The sequence below is a fragment of the Diadema setosum genome, chromosome 10 (genome assembly GCF_964275005.1).
Source record: "Diadema setosum chromosome 10, eeDiaSeto1, whole genome shotgun sequence".
Taxonomy (NCBI): Eukaryota; Metazoa; Echinodermata; class Echinoidea; order Diadematoida; family Diadematidae; genus Diadema; species Diadema setosum.
The window spans coordinates 15,894,432-15,912,601 of record NC_092694.1 but is presented as its reverse complement, the minus strand read 5'-3'; the positions used below and the strand labels follow the sequence as shown (position 1 = coordinate 15,912,601).

Genomic DNA, 18,170 nt, shown 5'->3' with positions numbered 1-18,170 from the left:
TTTTTTTGCGGGCTCTGAATCCAAATCTAGAGGTTAGAGGCAACGTTAGCACCAGTCCTTTGAGGTGCACGTCATGAGACCAACATCCACGAGTCATACAGCCCAGGAGTTATACAGCCCACAAGGTAGACACTATTATACAGTGGACAAGGCCCACGAGTTCGAGGTCAAGTTTATTTGCTCCATTCATCGCACAGCAGCTAGCGCGGCTTGGTAAAGATTAAGCGCTTGGATAGTCCCTGTTCTCCAGAGCCTCTTTTCTCAGTTCACACTTATCTACAATGTGTACTTTCTATCCAATGATAGATTAGGAGAGTCCATTTGGATTGCGTTATATATCATTTTAAAGCTTAGAGTCTGCTCTTTCAGAATCTGACCTTAACTAAAAATCCATGTCTGTCGACTCTTTGTTGGTTTTGTGGTGCTGGGTCACATATCTTTAGCGTTATACATAGAACCAAACGTACGATGATTGACCGCTATATGTTTTACATGCTTATATTAATTTACTGTACATCCAAGCCGGACATTATGATTCACCATGTTTTTATTATATTTGATGTACATTCATTGAGAAGTATGAAAATAAATTGAATTGAAGTGAATACAGGATGGACGGTAAAACACGGTTTAGCACCTAGAGCTGGCACCAAGACTGAAGTACGATCGCTTTAGTCTCGTGCACCAGAGCACTCATTTCAAATAACGGAAAAGCATCACAGGCAAGAGTGAAATGTGCATTGACACTTTGAAACATTTTACTTTGCATTGAAGCTATTTCACTGCATTATACGCGCTACGCCTCGCCGCTGTGTCTAAACGCCCTGCATTTTGAAACTAGTTCTGCTTTTGCTCGTGCTGACGTCGTGCTCGCTACCCTTTGTGACCACGGCTGACGCAGACGATGGCGAGCAGCCCGTGGTGAAGACAGCTAGGGCGACGATCTTTGGACAGCGTCACGTCGTACAGTCGAAGCAGCTGCCTGGCTTTCGAAGAGCCGTACCCACCTACCTTGGGATCCCATACGTGGAGTACCTATTGGGGATCTTCGCTTCGCCTGGTCAGTATATAGGGAAAATATTGCAAGGATAAATCGACGCTACTCGACCCCGTGTGGCGTGCGCCCCAGCCGATTATTTAGACCTACCAATCTTTTTTTTTTTGGAAAAGACAGAGGACTGTTTTCCTTTGCATGTGTTCGTACCAGAACCGAAGGTAGGCCTATTATTGTGAAGTTGATTGTTATGTCCCCCCCCCCCCCAAATTTGCAATGATCTCTTTCGCGAATTCAAATAGCAACCATAACCTACTGAAGATACAAATAAATGCAGCAATTAAGTTTACATTTTTTAGTGATCAAAGTATGTAAGAAACATTATTCCTTGGTTTAATGTAAATTGATTAATACCAAGATTAATACCAACCAACGATTTTAATAAAATAATGCAGTACGTTTCATAACAATTGTTCTGCAATTTCTCTTCAGATTACTTGGATACGTCCAGAAGTAGTATGCTCGTATATAGTAGGGGAAGGCGTATTTCAATGCTTTGGTTTGGTTTATGTATATATATATATATATATATATATATATATATATATATATATATATATAGGCGTACCTGTGTTTTGGTGCCTTGTCTACTACCGGCGGTTTCACGCTGTCGCGATCCTCAGGCAGACTGTCAAAGTGGTGTGTTTCTGTCCTCATGTGGCGCGGTGGATCGGTTTGACGCATGGATGTTTTTTTTTTCGGTGTCTGCGGATATATATATATATATATATATATATATATATATATATATATATTATGTGTGTGTGGGGGGGTGTGTGTGTGTGTGTGTATGTGTTTATTAGTCCACCACCGTATCCCCCACCCAAAAAAAAAAGGAGAGAAAAAAAAAGGGGAAAATCATGCGAAGTGAAATAATGCTGCAGACTGTAGTATACTGACAATAGTCACTGTGTGTCTGGTGGTGCATTTTCATCATGTACATGATATAATGTGCTATTTATTCGGTAAATTAATTTCCTGATAAAACTGACTTCATTGCTAGATGCTAGTACTGGTGAAGTCTGGATTATGGACCTCTTTGATGTTGTTTGTATTTGATATGCTAAACCTGTGCGCGTTAAGTCGGGTGGTGGCGCGACTCCAAGAACCGGAGAAAACAAAAACCGGGGTATCGTACATAGACTGATTGCTCTCACGAAGCGACAGAGGTCGGAAGTTTATTATGTACTTCTAATACTACGTACACTCCTTTGCTCCCTCAAAATTCTGAAGGAATCATTAGAGCAGTCGATCTGGACTCTTTGTGTTTTTGTTGTTTGTTTCTCCTTCTTCTTCTTCTTCTCCTTCTTCTTTCCCTTCTAAGTTCTTCTTCTCCTTCTTTTTCTTCTTCTTCTACTACTACTACTACTACTGCTACCACTACTACTACTACTACTACTACTGCTACCACTACTACTAGTTCATTTTCTTTGCCTTCTTCTTTTCTCAAGTTCTTGTGATCGTGCCACAACTCCACTTGAGGGGCACAAATTGTGCAGTTTGAGTAAAGATATATAATTATGTATCTTAAAAGGTCCGCTTGAAGGACACTGCTGCAAGAGAAAGTCAATGCAGATAGCTAAGCAGCAAAACCTGCGAACATCCCGCAAATTGTGCAGAGGACTAGAACAGGCTGGTAAAGGGTAGATGCGATGAAATAGAGGGCGCTAGACTGAAATCAGGATGGCGCACCAGAGAAAACAAGATAGATGCGTAATCATAACGCATCCTATTGTATATCGAAGTGGTTAATGGTAATGGTTATCATAACATTATACGCACGCCGATCCCTTATATCCTACCAGTGAGTTGTTTTTTTTTTTCACCTCCCTGATTGCACGTAGGCTTTAGTTTGGAGGTTGATATCTTTACATGTTGTAAAAGAATCAGACGAAATTAGACACACCAGGATATTTTTTTTTTTACTGGAAATATTCTAATTTCGTGCGTTTGTGCTAACATTAGTACGGAGCATAAGTCAGTCGGTGAATATTTGATTTTGTACCATACCTGAAGTCTTGAAATGAAATTATTGTTTATTGGATGTATATTTAGTATTGTGTATAATATGACATTGTAAAGATTTAACTAATTTGAACTAAGATTGTATTGAATAAAATTATGGTGACTACACGCATTGTCAAGTGCAAATCAGATATCAATTCATACCTTCGAACACATTTGTTTCTTGCAGATGTTTTATTTTTATGTAATACATGGAATAGAGATACAGCTGCAGTTTGTTGTTAAAATGATGTACGAACAGTTTCAGTAGTAGTTCATAATCTTTATAGCATATTATTCATTTGTAAAGTCAACATCTAGTAAAGAGACGACTCCGGCAGTCTTCTTTCGTTATATCGAACATTTACTATAGCCGAACAAGTGTACAAAGACATGATATAAACAATAATGTTGGACCTGAGTTTGCTTGTTGTTGTTGTTGTTTTTTTCGTTGAAACGAGAATTTCGTTATAACTGTGTTTATTTTAACGGGAGTGCACTGTACCCCATGCACCAAACACTGCCTCTCCCTGATAGGCCTATTTAGCAATTAGAAAGATTGCCGCCAAAAGCTAACTTCCCGTTTTGATCCTCGGATTCGAGAAACCAGTTAATGCCGTCATTATCAACAACAACAGCCAGAACAACAACAACAACAATGATAAAAATAGCAAAGTATGACAGTGGAGTAGATCTTGTTGTAGAAATAGATCTAAACAGAGGGAGCAAATGAGTTACCCCGATACAATCGTCAATACAGTTAATATAATGATGTCTTTCATCGAGGAAAGCGCGGGCATAATGTATACAGAGAAGTACATCTGCTGGCTTGCGTGTGTAGACAAGTGAACTTTCCCTTTTGCACATTATAATGTCCCTGTAGTCCAAATGTATGTTGACCTCTACTGCTGCCTGTTGGTCAGTGCATAACCTTATAACTATATACATCATGACAATTATGCATCATAATATTATTATATCTTAAACATTTTTCTTAATCTCTCGCAGCTCGTAAGCTAGGCCGCACCCCTATTAAAGAAAGAAGAAAACACAAAACACTGACCGATGTGTTGGCTCAGTGAGTAGAGCGGCTGCCCTCACAATCGGGAGGTCGTGGGTTCAAACCCCGGCCGCGTCATACCAAAAGACGTTAAAAGATGGGAGTTGCTGCTACCTTGTTTGCCGTTCAACAGTTGAAAAGGTTAGAGCAACGTCGATCTGGCGCTGCTCAGTGGTTGCTGGGCCCACGATCAATTGGGCAAAAAGAATTCCCTTTCTTGGACAATAAAATTTGGAGTTTATATCCAAAACAATATTATTATTATTATAAAAATCCTCAAGATCATTATGATTTTATTCTAGCTGTGACATCATCCTCCACGCCTGTAACACTAGAGCTAAGCACCAGACACAGTTATGTGGCCTACCACTCATTGTTTACGTCAAAATTTGTCAGGAATATTTTTACCCCCCCCCCCCCCAAAAAAAAAAGAAAAAAAAAAGAAAAAGAAAAAGAAAAAGAAGAATGTGTGATGCTGTTATGAGTGAGGGCACCTGGTGGTAAAAGCAATGAATAAGAAGACACACAACCGTGTATGACCACGCGGCTGGGACCGCGTTTTTCATGCAAGCATAAAAATAATGGAGATCATGATATTAGATGACTAGATAACTATATTGATGATTAAAGGCTTCCTTGAATTGATTGGTGGGGGGGGGGGACCTATAAGTCGCACTCACTAAGTGGACTTTTCGTTGCCATGACACAGTGTATGAGATTGCCAAAGAAGACTAGTTATAATGAGAATTCCAATGACATGAATCCAAGTGACAAGTGACGATGTCTTTGAAATGAACAACGGTGTTACGGCACATTTTGGTCAATTGCACATTTTGGTAAATTACCAAAATGTGCAGGACTTTGACGGCACATTTTGGTAACTTTCTGCTCCTCCACAATCATCACAAAAACAAATTGTAAGTGCAGTTGGTTTCTGTCCCCACCGAATGATTTCGGCAGCCTAAAGGCCGTGTCACACCTTTTCGGGCAAGCTACGCGGGCTTGTTGCGAGTAAGGTTTACCCAGCACGCAGGAAAATTATCTCGCCCGTAGTTGCCCGGAGCTGCGCACGCGAGTCCGATTTACCCGCAGCCAAATTTTGAGCAGCACCTCGCAGGCAACTCCCACGCATGTATTTCGCAGTCCCCGTATGCGGCCAAATTAATGACATTCTGTGGTACTTCTGCCATTCCTTCAGAGGAATTCCTTCACTGAGTTGTCAGCCCCACGCACCTGGCACGCAGGTCACACAGCATTACCCGCACGAAAAGCAATCGCAATAGCTTACTCGAGCCTTCAGCTCGGGTGAGCTAAATAAGTGTCTTGCCTGTCTTTAATGCTGCAGCAGGACCGTATTATAAATCTCAAGCCCATCCATGGGTTTTTAGTTCAGTTACCAAAATGTGCAGATTGTCCAAAATGTGCAGGCAAATCCACTTTACTACTGCACATTTTGGTAACAGTTGATCCCGTCAGGTATAGGTGCACTATCGGCACATTTGGGTAACTTGCACATTTTGGTAATTTACCAAAATGTGCCGATTTACCATAATGTGCCGTAACAAACGGCAGACTTTGGTGTAAAACGTCTAGGGCATAGAAGTTGCCAAAACAGGAATGCAGCGTCAAAACACAGTACAGTCAGTGTGAGTGCTAATGGTTGGATTATTTGTGCGTGAGTATTACAGTATATACTCCTCCTATCAGCACATTCTCGATGAACCTTGCTAAAACCCGTGGTTCAAAACTTCATCGGGAGTAAAATCCGTCGACTATCAAATGCAATCCATATTTACATACACTATCCAGTGCATCATTGTTCACAGGTAACAAGTGTTTTCTTTATATAAATAATTGTAACAGAGACGGAATGGTATCTCTCCAGCCTGGTCATCCTAGTGCTGATTCTTCTGGTAAATACTGGGGCTGCGCAAAGGCGTTCGCTTTCCTCCTGCACGGGACAGTTTTTCTCGCGGGAGGCTTAGGCTTGTCGTCGACCGGAAACTCGTCCCGCGATGCGTAGAGGTCGTTGTCGACCATGATGGTCGTGTCTTCGTAGGGATCACGCCGCCGCTGCCCGCGGCCTTGTAACGTCCGCGAGACGGCAATTCTCGTGTGCGCCAGCGACTGCGAGCCGTAGAGCGGAGCGAACACTTCTTTACAGGAGCGCGAGTCGAATTTTCGCCGGGCGATGTTCTCGTAGTCCGCCTCACCGTGCAGGTCAATGGAGGCGTAGTAATCGTTGGAGTTGCTCGACATTTTGCGCACGGGGAGCGTCATTGATCCCGGTCTGGTTAGGCGCCTTGCCGGCGCGACTGGAACAGGTCTTGGGGCTGGTCTTGGAACAGGCTTTGGCACTGGTCTAGGGACATGGCCCTCCTCGTTACGGGGAGGACTTTTCATCTGGAAGTTGTACCTGACCGAGTTTCCGGCGGGTATCGTATACCGTTTCCTGTTATGAAGAAAGAGAATAAAAATTGAAAGAAGTAAACACAAATGTGATGGGAATATGCAATTATTCATATCTTAATTTCATAACTTTCGTTTTAGTATTCAGGTTTATAAAAGGTTTCGAATAGAAATCAAGTTTCATCATTTTGTTATTCATTTATGTAGGCCTATCTAGTTAATCACTGTATTTATTTGCGTATTGTTTTGCATTCCCTTACTCTGTTATCACTTGATATTAGGGAGCTTTAGAATTTGACGCGCGGACGTTTGAGACGACGCTTGCGCTGGACGTTCTCCTCTCCCCTGCGTTGTGTTGAAAAGTAGCTTTAGATTGCGCTGGGACGCAACGTATAACAAATAAAATGGCGCCCCCATATGATCGGTGCATGAAGTAGTTCTCTACGTTGCAAACTGTGCGGACGTAAGAATAGCCCAGTACGCGTAGTAAAAAACTCAGGCGACGCAAGATAAAAATAGATCGACTTGACGAGCGCTTCTGCGCATGCTCAGAACACTTTTTTTTCCCCCTCTGAACGTCCGCGCGTCAAAATCTAAAGCTCCCTATTGATACGTGACGGCGGTACCTAACTCGAGTTACTTTTCACTGTCTTTTGTTTTCTTCTTATGAGAAAACGATAAACATCAAACTTGAGTTTCATTTTCAACGCATTCACGGATGCCTGTGAACATTGGGAGACAGAATCAGAAAACATCTGGGCCCCGTTTCACAAAAAGTTGATATGATAATAACTCTTGCTGGAATGGCAATTGTCATGACAACGACAAGAATCCAGCTTCCTGATTGGCTGTTGCTATTGGAAGTTGCCATTCCAGCAAGAGCTGCCATCCTAACATATTTTATGAAATGGGGCCCTGGTGTGACGAAATGTTTCAGCGTTATTTTGTCTGTAAGTTCAAGGAGAACCATTTTGACGTGGTGAATACAATAACCATGTAGTTTTTTGGCTGGTCATTTTTGATAATAATTATTATGAAATATTTTACCCATGGAGCTCAGTTGTATATCTCCACGGTTTAATGTTTTACAAAGCAAGAATTCTACCATAATTACTATTCTAGGGCAAGCAATTTTGAGCTATAAATGTAGTATTATGTACGTGATATACTAACTATGTATGTATGTATGTATGTATGTATGTATGTATATGTATATGTATGTCAGGGTGTGTGTGCGTATAACGTGTATGCACAATATGTATGAGAAGTAAGTTCTGTGTCTATTCTTCCTGAAACAGCAGGGATAAAAATGTCTATTTTGTTTGTTTTGTTTTTTATTGTTCCATATTCCACATTTCAACAAATAGATCAACCATAAACATAACAATACAAAAGCATAGATGAATTGTCAAGTACAGCATTTAAGACAATTTAACATGTGAAATATGAGGAATCTACATAGAAGCATTGCTTGTAGGTATAAAAGTTAATTCCAGGTGATTCAATTGTATCCGAGGTAACTGCAGAATTGATTGGATTCTAATGTCTAAATAGCAAATGACAGGGAAAGAACGACTGCTAAGAGTGAAGAACATAAAATTAATTCCCGTGCTGCTCTATAATTATTTTCCCATCATTCCCTCCTCCCAATTAACCCTTTGCGTGTCACATTAGTGTTTACCTGTTCATAATGGTGTGCAGAATGTGTGCACATTTGACTTAAAAGAGAGCTTTCGATTTTCGCGACGGGAACGTTCAGAGGGGAAAAAAAAACCACACCTATTCTGCGCATGCGCAGAATCGGGTATCAAAGTCGATCTATATCTTGCGCGCCTGAGTTTTCACTACGCGTTATGTGCTATTTTTACGTCCGCTCAATGCACGACGTAGAAAGCTACTTTGTGCACACATCATATGGGGGCGCCATTTTATTTCTTATAGGTTGCGTCTCTGCGTAATCTAAAGCTACTTTACTCAACACGACGCAGGGAAGAGGAGAACGTCCAGCTCAAGCGTCGTCTCAAACGTCCGCGCCGCAAATCTAGAACTTCCTAATGGCACGGAAATGGTTAACTCACCGTCTCTTCCGCACGAGTGTGATTGCGATAATGGCCCCAATGAAGACGATCGTGGCTGGCACTGCGGCTATGACACCCACCATGTTTCCTGCGGCGTGTGACGATGAAATAAAAACAATGACAAAATAATACAAAAGGATCACTCATGGGCGAGAAGGATCATGAATATTATGTAACATGGTATTACCAGTGATTACTGTCAACATGACGGGACTTGCATTTTTCCAGTTGAGTTTCTGAGATGCTATCCTTTAATTCAAGATTTTAATGTTTCTATGGTAACAAAGGCTGATACCCCTTCTCAAGACAGTGAATTTGATAAAGTTGAGAAATAATTACTACTTGAGGCCCCCATGAGACCCCCATCCATTTCAAGCCTAATCACTTACGATGGTGGTCTCCTGCATTCAATGATCTCTGTTATTTACTGAAAAATACTGTATTATTTCATGTTTTTGTGTATGTACTCTGCTTAATGGAATCACCTAAGTGTATCTATTTGTGTACTGTTATCGATGTATTACACTGCACTTGCTATTCTTTGTCTTTGTACTTTTGAAATTTGTATTTAAATTGTATCTGATTGAATGCAGAAATAAGATAAATCAAATCAAAAATAATTATTACTTAAAACATAAGTAACAGCGTCGACATGATGGCGAAGGTTCACGTGACTATGATGTCTCTATCAAATGATGCTTATTTTGTATGAGAGTGACTCTCACCCTATATCGCTTGGGTTTGTGGTTGTTTCACTCACATTACTATATTTTCCTTGTTTTGGTAATTTCATAAGAAAATATAAGATATAAGTTATCTTATAATAAATATTATTTTCTTATAAGACAGAAAATACAAAATAATTACAAATACAATTACAAATGATTACAAAATTACAAAATATCAGTTCTATATGTTTGCAATAATATATTGTGCATCCTATCCGAATATCATGTTTCATTTCACTTTGTTATTATTGATTTTTTTTTTCATTTAGAAATAATGATAAAATATATTAGAATTGGAATCGAAGATATACGAAACTTCAAAGGTTAACTTATTCTTTATAGTATCCACCACGCAGAGACATCGCGTCTTTTTGGAATTTATGACATCGAAAACGATTGGATTATACCGAATCTACTGCCATTATTTTCATTGATTCCTATGAAAAACCTCTCACCGGACAATCTGCTGAGATTTACTGCATCTCCCGTTGAGGGCGTAGTTTTGAACGATGAATTAGCCGCAGACGACACATTGGACAAGACAGTCGAAATCGTGGTTTCTTCGCTTTGTGGCCTGACTCCAACTTCTGTACAAGTGACAAAGATAGTTCTACAGGATTATTTACCCAGACAAGTCTGTTTTGTTGAACAAGAATCGCTTTAACGCTGAAGTAATAATAATAATTGGATTCATGGATAGATGAAGAACCTTATGCGAACAACTCGTAGGTAATTGAAAATAAAAATCAGACAATCAGTTTATAATGGTATATAATGGTAATAATGGTATAATGGTTATAATGGATGTTTGAAATATAGGTTTTCTAGGTCAAGTTCATACTTTTGTCATCTAAGTTCATATTCCGAGCATTTCACGCATTTTTACGCTCGCACCACTGCATCAGCAACCACATTTAAAATCCGGTTATTTAAAGTTACTACTAAGCAATCAAAATTGTTTATTAATGTATCATTCAAATCTAAGATAAGAGCACGCAATTCAGCAATGAGAATTCAAATTCATTTCAAGCCGACGACGGCAGCGATGATATTCCATATAAGTACATTCAGTTTAAAAGAAGCTTTGCACTCAGTAAGATTGGGGCCGAGTATAATGTGCAATTTCACTAATTAGTTTTGAATAGGTTGGGCTTCATGATGAAGATTTTGCCCTATAGGTCAAGCTGTTCATTCTCAAAATGTAACTTAACGGTTGAAATGGCAGCTAACGTTGACGATAAAAGCACATCACGCACTGTATGTTATGTGGGGGAGGTTGATTAACACCTTTGAGAGAAGCGATTTCGACAGCATAACAAAAAAACTGATGACATGAATGTTATGTATAACTTGTTTGTTGTTTATTGATATCTTATTGATTTCCACTGGTGGGGCTATGTGAGATCATGTGTGTCAGTTTGTTTTTGAATTGATGCCTTGTGTGGTTAGTGTTGGGGCGCAATATCCTTTTTATAGTGCATGTGACGTCATATTTAAGGAGTATCTTGGAATTGCCGTTGTGTTGTTTGGATGCTCTGCTAACAGACTGCACCTTGCCTTGAATATTCTTTTTTTCTTGAAATGAAAAAACCAAGAATACATGAACACAAACCAAAACAGAAAGTTTTATGCATGGTACGCCTATTTTGTTTGTGCATACATGTGTGCTTGACCAATGTGCCATAAGAAACGTTCGCTCTTTTCTCCAGCAGTCTTTTTGATAAGGGGAGATCTAAACGAAAATTCACATACACAAGAAACACTTCAAATAGAAAATTCATTGTCACACACCACCTTGACATGACGGCACGGCATGTGACCACACAAACTCCCCGGGTTTCTGCCCGGTCACGCATTGTAGAGTAGCGTTGCCACGGAGACGATAGCCCTTCTTGCACGTGAACGTGACCTCCGCACCGTACCGGAACCAGTCTCCCGTTCTATCACCGTGCGCAGGACTTCCGGGGTCAGGGCAGAAGCCGTAGTTTGCTAAGGGAAAGAGAACAGATTGCTGTCATACCAGAGAGATAAACTGGGCCTATTATAGGAGCCTACCCCTTAAGTCATATCGTCTACAGGGGTCTGGGGCAATTACCGTATGGGCAAATACCCCGAACCCTTCCCCTGGCGGCCCTGACCCTAATCCTAATCCTGAGCCTTTTCCTAACCCTAACCAAAACTCTAACCCTAAACCTAACCCTAACCCTTATCTTTGCTCTAACCTCATCACTAACAAGTATTTAGCCGGGGGGGGGGGGGGGGGATTGCCCTCGGGGGTAATTGCCCTGATACGCGTCTATAGATTACAATAGCTCTTTTAATCTAAGCACGTGCAATTTTACCCAATGTAGACAAAAAAAAAAAAGAACAAAGATGATATCAATGCCCATTTTGATTCAGTTGCACTCGAGAGGAAAATAATGTTTTACAATGGTACAACAGAAAGATAATTCAAAAAGACTTTTTCAGTCAATTGAAAAAAAAAATAACAGAGGTCTTTATTGTACTCGCAGCTCTTTCACCCCAGCTCTTTCTACGTGCAAAAATGTCCCCGTTGAACCAATCCTATTGAAACGCAGTGAATGCCTCCAACTAGCAACGGATCTTTACTCAACAAACAACAATTAAACATGACTTTGTGAAAACAGTCGATTCTATACAAAGGTTAAGTGGGACTGGGGGATAATGAGAGAGAGAGAGAGAGACTGGGAGAGAGAAAGAGATGGAGAGAAATGGAGAGAAAGGGAGAGAGAGGGAGGGAGAGGAGGGTCATAAGACCTTTCTTTCAGCTACTTTTATTTGCGAGAGGCTTTTGCTTTACTCAAGTTTCGTTTTGGTCCAGAAGTCGCATTCATGATGAAACATTACATCTCCCCCCCCCCCCCAAAAAAAAAAAAAAAAAAAAAAAAAAAAAAAAAAAAAAAACAACAACAAACAAACAAATAAGTGCACCGTGAAGTCCTTTCTTCAAATGTATGCAAAGAAAGTGATATGCAAATAGCAACGGTATAAACGACTACAGAGGAACACAACAATTGCTTCATTAATACTTAGTAATCAGTTTTGATCAACGGCGAGAAAATCTCATGTCGTGATTCAATTTGATCAAACTAACTCAACTCAGTCTTTATTCCTCGCCCCCCCCCCCCCCCCGCCTGTCCCGTCCTCTCAGACACATACACACATACAAACATACACACACGTAAACACATGTATCTCCTAACCCTGTTTCCACTCACTTTTGTATACTGACATAAATTGACCAGTGCTTTGTCCGCTGCAGTCTGGTCCACCGCATGTTTGGTGTTTGTCGCCCCCACACGGGCACCGGCACACATCATGCGTTTTCAACAGACCCATCACGGCGCTGCGGTGGCCGCATCCGCACTGCACGCCGTCGAACGTCCAGGCGTAGTCGAATCCTCCTTCCCGACAATGACGTATGCAGGCGTCGACTGTAAGGTTGTTGGAGTACAGGGCGTGCTCGATAAGAACGCTCTTATTGTTCGGCTTCCGGAAGCAGCCGATGTAGTCGGGTTCTGAGGCGCAACAGAAAAAAAAAAGAATATAAAAGGAGGGGGGATGTAGGCACAATACAAATAAAATTATATGGATAAAACTTGATCAGATCAGACACAGGTACTCTGATCAGATACACAGAACTGAAGGACATCAACAATCAAACAAACAAAATACATGCTAAGTAAACAAAGAGTGAACAACAACACTCGATTAAATTACTTGAGCTACATCGATGCATATTATGTATCCGTGTATTCTGAACTCACTTTGGCAGACAACACTGGCACCAAACCCAAGAGAGCAGTCTGGTAGGTCCGTGTACTTACAGTCCACCAGCCGGTTTTCGCCTGTCACCACACGGAGGTAGAAACAGAAAATAAGGTAAATCAGGGCGCATTGGAGAAGAACAAATCAAAGAATAAAACAACTCAAAACAAAACAAAATCCATGCTTATTCACTTTTATTTTCCTAGACGCTGACACCAGTGTAATAAATACTGTTAAGCGATCATTCCATTGTGTTTTCTGTGTGAACGGCAGTGGCATTCTATACTATCGAGGGAGATGCCATATTGGTATAAGCCCATTTGTGTCTACGATAATGTTCCAAGAAAATGTAACAGTGATGTAAACTTATCTCAAAAAGAAACAAGCTTGTACAATCATCACGAATGTTCTTCTCTGTTTTCAATAAAACTATACTCATAATAATTCCTAGTAAGCATGCCTTGCTTTGTAAAGATCCGTAATACTCGTAGTGACTCAAATTGTTGAGTGAAAGAAAAAAAAAATGAAAAAACAACTGTCTTCTGAAAGAGAGCAACAATACATGACAACTAATCGAATCTAAAAGAAATTGCAATTTACCAAAATAGGGGGAAGTAAAACGGTATGTCTACTATTCTTTTATGTAATTGTATCGATATTCGTTTTTTGGCTTTATTTTTGTTTTTTGCTTTTGGGTGTATGTGTTGGGGGTTTATTTTAGTTTGATAGTGATTCTGAATATAATTATGTCTGCTAAAGACATAAAGGATGGTTTTGACGAAAGAGACAAAATTCACGGATGAAATGACTAAAAGAGCTTGTCAATTTATGGCGACTTACTCCCGTCACATTCCACACTAACGGCGTAATATGACTCCGAGTCCACACTGAAAGCCGAGTTTGTGCTCAGTCCGAAGGCAGCATCCGGGAACCCAAGATTTCGGCAGACGACGCGCGCGTCGAGCGCGTCCCAGCCGTCAACGCAGAAATTTATCCACTCCCTGAATTCAGCACTGTACTCCTCAACGATGCCTTCGTTAGGCCCGGATCCATTGCACAGACGTAGATCTGTCAAAGTCAAAGCGGGGAAGTTGATTGAACAATTAAATACACAACATTAATTTTTAATAAGTATGTTCCTTAGGCAAATTTTTACTTCATTTTGATCACGGTGTGAAAGGCCGTTTAAGAACAATTGGATTTTGTACTTTGCTAGTATCATATCTCGTAACAATAACAACAACTAAACAAAACAAAAAGACACGTCATATCTTTCAGTATTATGTTACACGTTGGAAACATCAGATCTGGATTTTGATATAAACCAAGCAAAGTTCTGCTCCTTGCCGGCCATAACAGGAAAAATAAAATGTCAAGGTGCAACCCTTCTTCCTAGTACAGTAACACCTCCTTAATGCTGCGAAAATGAATTGGTCCCTTCAGCCGGAAGGCTTTATGAGCACAAAGTTAGGTGCAAATAAATAACATGGTTCGGGAGATTTCAACATGTGAAGGAATTGATGTGAGCGCAACGCACGCACGCACACACACACACACACACACGCATCCACATACCCAAATCCCAGGATATCCTTGCTCTTTAGTGTAACTCTAAGACTTCCGGTGAACACATTACAGGTTCGTCTCTGACAAGACCTCGCTCACACTCTTTCCAAATCGAGGCCCCCCACGGCAGGGTCACATTTGGTATCAGAACGGTAATGTTGTCTGAAACTTCAGAGCAAATTATAAATATGCGACTGATATCGACAAAAAAAAAAAAAAAAAAGAGAAGAAGAAGAAAATACCATGCAATAGTAAAACTTCGAATAGCTTGGATATCTGGTTGATATTGATGATCCCAATTACTGTCGAGTTAGTCACTGTCAGTGTTGCAGCAGAATATTGTATCGGGTACGTTAATGTGCCTAAACGACTCGGACTGGCGTACAGAATGTCGTTGTGATTGTTTCGAAAGTTCCTGATAATGTCTGCAAGCCGGCAATGTACCTAATGTGTTTCAGTACGGGTAAGAAGAAGTGAGATTTCAATCAAATAATTATGAACGATACATTCAGGTCAGTAAATTAATATAGGCCTTCCCGATATTGCCCTTAGTTTAGCCATCCAATGTGCCAAAGATTTATCAAACTTGCTCACTTCAGCACGACGGTATAAGATATTAACCTTGATGTGTCATATCCGTGGACTCACAGATTTTTTTTTTTCGATTTGTTCACACACAGAAACACACACATACACACGCACACACACACACACACACACAAACATACACAAATCCACCGTAGCTATTCAGGTCACTTCCGTTTATTTTAGCCCCCTCCCCCCTTCAAGATCCCTCATGACACCTCTTAGTATACACAATCACCACTTATTAGGCCAAGATTACCAGACCGGCAACAGTATCAATACCATGGGAGGCGGTCACCTCTCAAATTTCATAGCATTTCAAAAGAAAAGTGGCGACACGTGTGCATTATTCTGGCTATATGACCCCCACTATTTAATCAAATTCTCATTTTAAAATGCCCAGACGATAACAGATTTTGCTGGCAGAAGTTCTGAGCAGAGAGTGCTAGAAACCTGCTTATATTTTCCTGATATAATCTTTACGTGGGGTATGGTTAACCCTGCGCCAGATATTTGATCAAATTGCCCTTTGGTTTTGGCAGTATGTTGGCATAAATTGAGCCTTTCCTAACTTCAATTCGATTTTAGTTATCTTCCCGAAAATTAATCGCCTTGTCACCTCTAAATACGAAGGATCGATTTTTGCGGCATGAAAGTTGCAAAAGAAACATGTTGACGTGGCCACTTTACCTTGCTTTAATTCTGTGCAAACAAAACTCATAAGCGCACTCAATGTCCGTAATCATACTTTTGACTTGTCGTGTACTTATATTATGTAACTGTATTTGTTCTTGTGTTTCAATACATGTTGCATTTTATGTTCCAGTATGCATCTCGTTGGACGTGTAAAGTAGAAATCAATATGAACTGATTTGTCTTTTAATTCAAATGAAATTGTTATCTATACAGATTCAAAGAGAACAAAATTGGACTGAACTGAAATGCATTCATTAGCCCATGGACCTACAACGTTGCGAATGATTAGCCAAAATGAATTCGAAGATCCTATCCAGACAGCGCACAGTAGAATACAATAATGTAGTCTGCCATAAGTAAAATGTTCTACCAGGTAGGTCACACATTAAAGACACGAGATGAAAAGGATAAAACGCAATGCTTGAGGATAAAATCATAAGGGGGAGGGGGTTCACCGCGCTGAGTATATTCTTTGTGACCTTGATATGAATTATCAAGGGTTTTCAAATTTAGATAAGCGAAGGACATTGAAACTGAAATTTAATTGAAGATAACATTTCACGGGGAATAGGCCATGTGTCCGCCTGTTTGAAAACGTTGTCAAACTATTTTTGATCGTAAATGATTATTTTTTTCTCTCAGTCTGTGGAGAAAGGGTTATGATTCATCCCATCTTATCCAATCTTTCCAAAGTGTTTCACTGCAGAATTCACGTTCCTTCAGTGGTACGAGTCATCCGTCTATAAATAGTGTACGTCAAGCAATGTGTCAAGAGGTACCGAGAAAAAAAAAGTGCAAGTTGAGGAACTTCAAGTACAGATCCGTCAACTTGGTCACATATCCCCACGCCTCATCGAAAGGGTCCGCAGCGTGAATAGCTGCGGCGATTGTCTTTGCGGTGCAAAATGCCCGTAATACTTTGTTGATGACTAGTAATCTTTATGTGACTGAGTTTCAGTGAAGAGATGTGATCTTGGCACAATCTACAAGATGAATTCATAAGGTCAGATGATTATTTCTCTATAACTACTTTTATTCACAGCATCAATTTTATGCCATTTCATGATTGCATGATATGTTCTGAAAGAACAGAAAAAAACAAACAAACGCAGAATTAAATCAGGCGAGTTGTTTCCGATGGTTAGATTTCAGCTACGAAAGTTAATCTTGCAGCACATCCAACCAGTAGCTCGTACCTCCACATCAATATCTACCTTGCGGGACATTTGCTGTCAGAATGTTATTGCATGAAACTACAAATACGGAAACTACCTGTGACGTTTGTGACGTCAGTGCTTTATCCCATCTCTAATTAGTTTAACCTCAAACTAATTCTTTTGTGTGATGTTAGCATAGGATGGTCATTGTCATTATTATCAAGTGTATAATCACTATAATATTGTAATTATTGCTATAAATTCGGCCAACAAAAACCGATTTTAGAGACTCAGAGAGCAAAATACTAGCTACAAAATCAAATGACGCTCAAATCTAAATAAGTTCGGATATGTATGATTTCTTCAATCATTCATGATTAGCATTTTTTAAAATATCTATTTTGTTTCTAATCCGAGCTGTACTTACAAACTCCTCGTGACATTATATCTCCAGAAAGCATCGTTATAGCAGTGAAAGGAGACAGGAGATTTATGTTATAATTTATTTCAATTCAATCATCGTAAAAGTTTCCTCTTTTAGAAGACAATTACTTGGTTTCATGCGTATCAACTAGTTCGTGGCAAGTCATCACAAGAGCATGTTAAAGTCGACACACACACGTACGACTGTCATTATTATTCAGCTATATCACGATTTTTTTTTTCTTTCCCATCGTTTTTATTTCTGAAATGAAATGATTGAGAAACAAGACTGGTTAAATGGTGTATTTCATGAACAATTTAAACGTCCTTATGTATAACATTTGTATTATTTATAATTGTTATAATTATTTATAATTAACCAAACCAAACCGACATGGTATTTCTTTGTCTGACCTGTGTTGCCTTTACTGGTATTATTCTCGAACGGACTGGTTTATCCTAATGGGTTTGCCAATAGCTGCCCATGCTCGGATGGGGTCAGGGGTAAAGGGGTGTAGCTATGTTTGTCCGGGTGGTCGCACGCACAGAGGGATGCGCAAGAGAATAAGCTACGGTTAAGCTTGGAATTACGAGCTTCACACATTCGTGCGTCATCAATTA

At 40.0% G+C, this 18,170-nt stretch overlaps 1 protein-coding gene across 1 annotated transcript; it reads right to left on the bottom strand.

The window, feature by feature from the left end:
* Positions 1 to 6,008: 6,008 nt before the first annotated feature.
* Positions 6,009 to 17,569, bottom strand: LOC140233798 (uncharacterized). The gene is made up of 9 exons (XM_072313891.1): positions 17,554 to 17,569; positions 13,963 to 14,190; positions 13,122 to 13,202; positions 12,573 to 12,872; positions 11,125 to 11,322; positions 9,789 to 9,911; positions 8,606 to 8,693; positions 6,506 to 6,570; positions 6,009 to 6,451 (listed from the first exon to the last, which is right to left on the bottom strand). The coding sequence occupies exons 1-9, from the start codon at positions 17,567 to 17,569 to the stop codon at positions 6,009 to 6,011; spliced, it is 1,542 nt and encodes a 513-aa protein (XP_072169992.1).
* Between the last annotated feature and the right edge of the window lie 601 nt (positions 17,570 to 18,170).

What these genes read in the sequence shown, in the direction of transcription:
- LOC140233798 (XM_072313891.1), bottom strand. An exon ending in AAATCTCAGCAGATTGTCCG is followed by an intron (nt 8,694 to 9,788) that starts GTGAGAGGTTTT and finishes CACACGCCGCAG; the next exon opens with GAAACATGGTGGGTGTCATA. An exon ending in CCAGATGAAAAGTCCTCCCC is followed by an intron (nt 6,452 to 6,505) that starts GTAACGAGGAGG and finishes TTCCAAGACCAG; the next exon opens with CCCCAAGACCTGTTCCAGTC.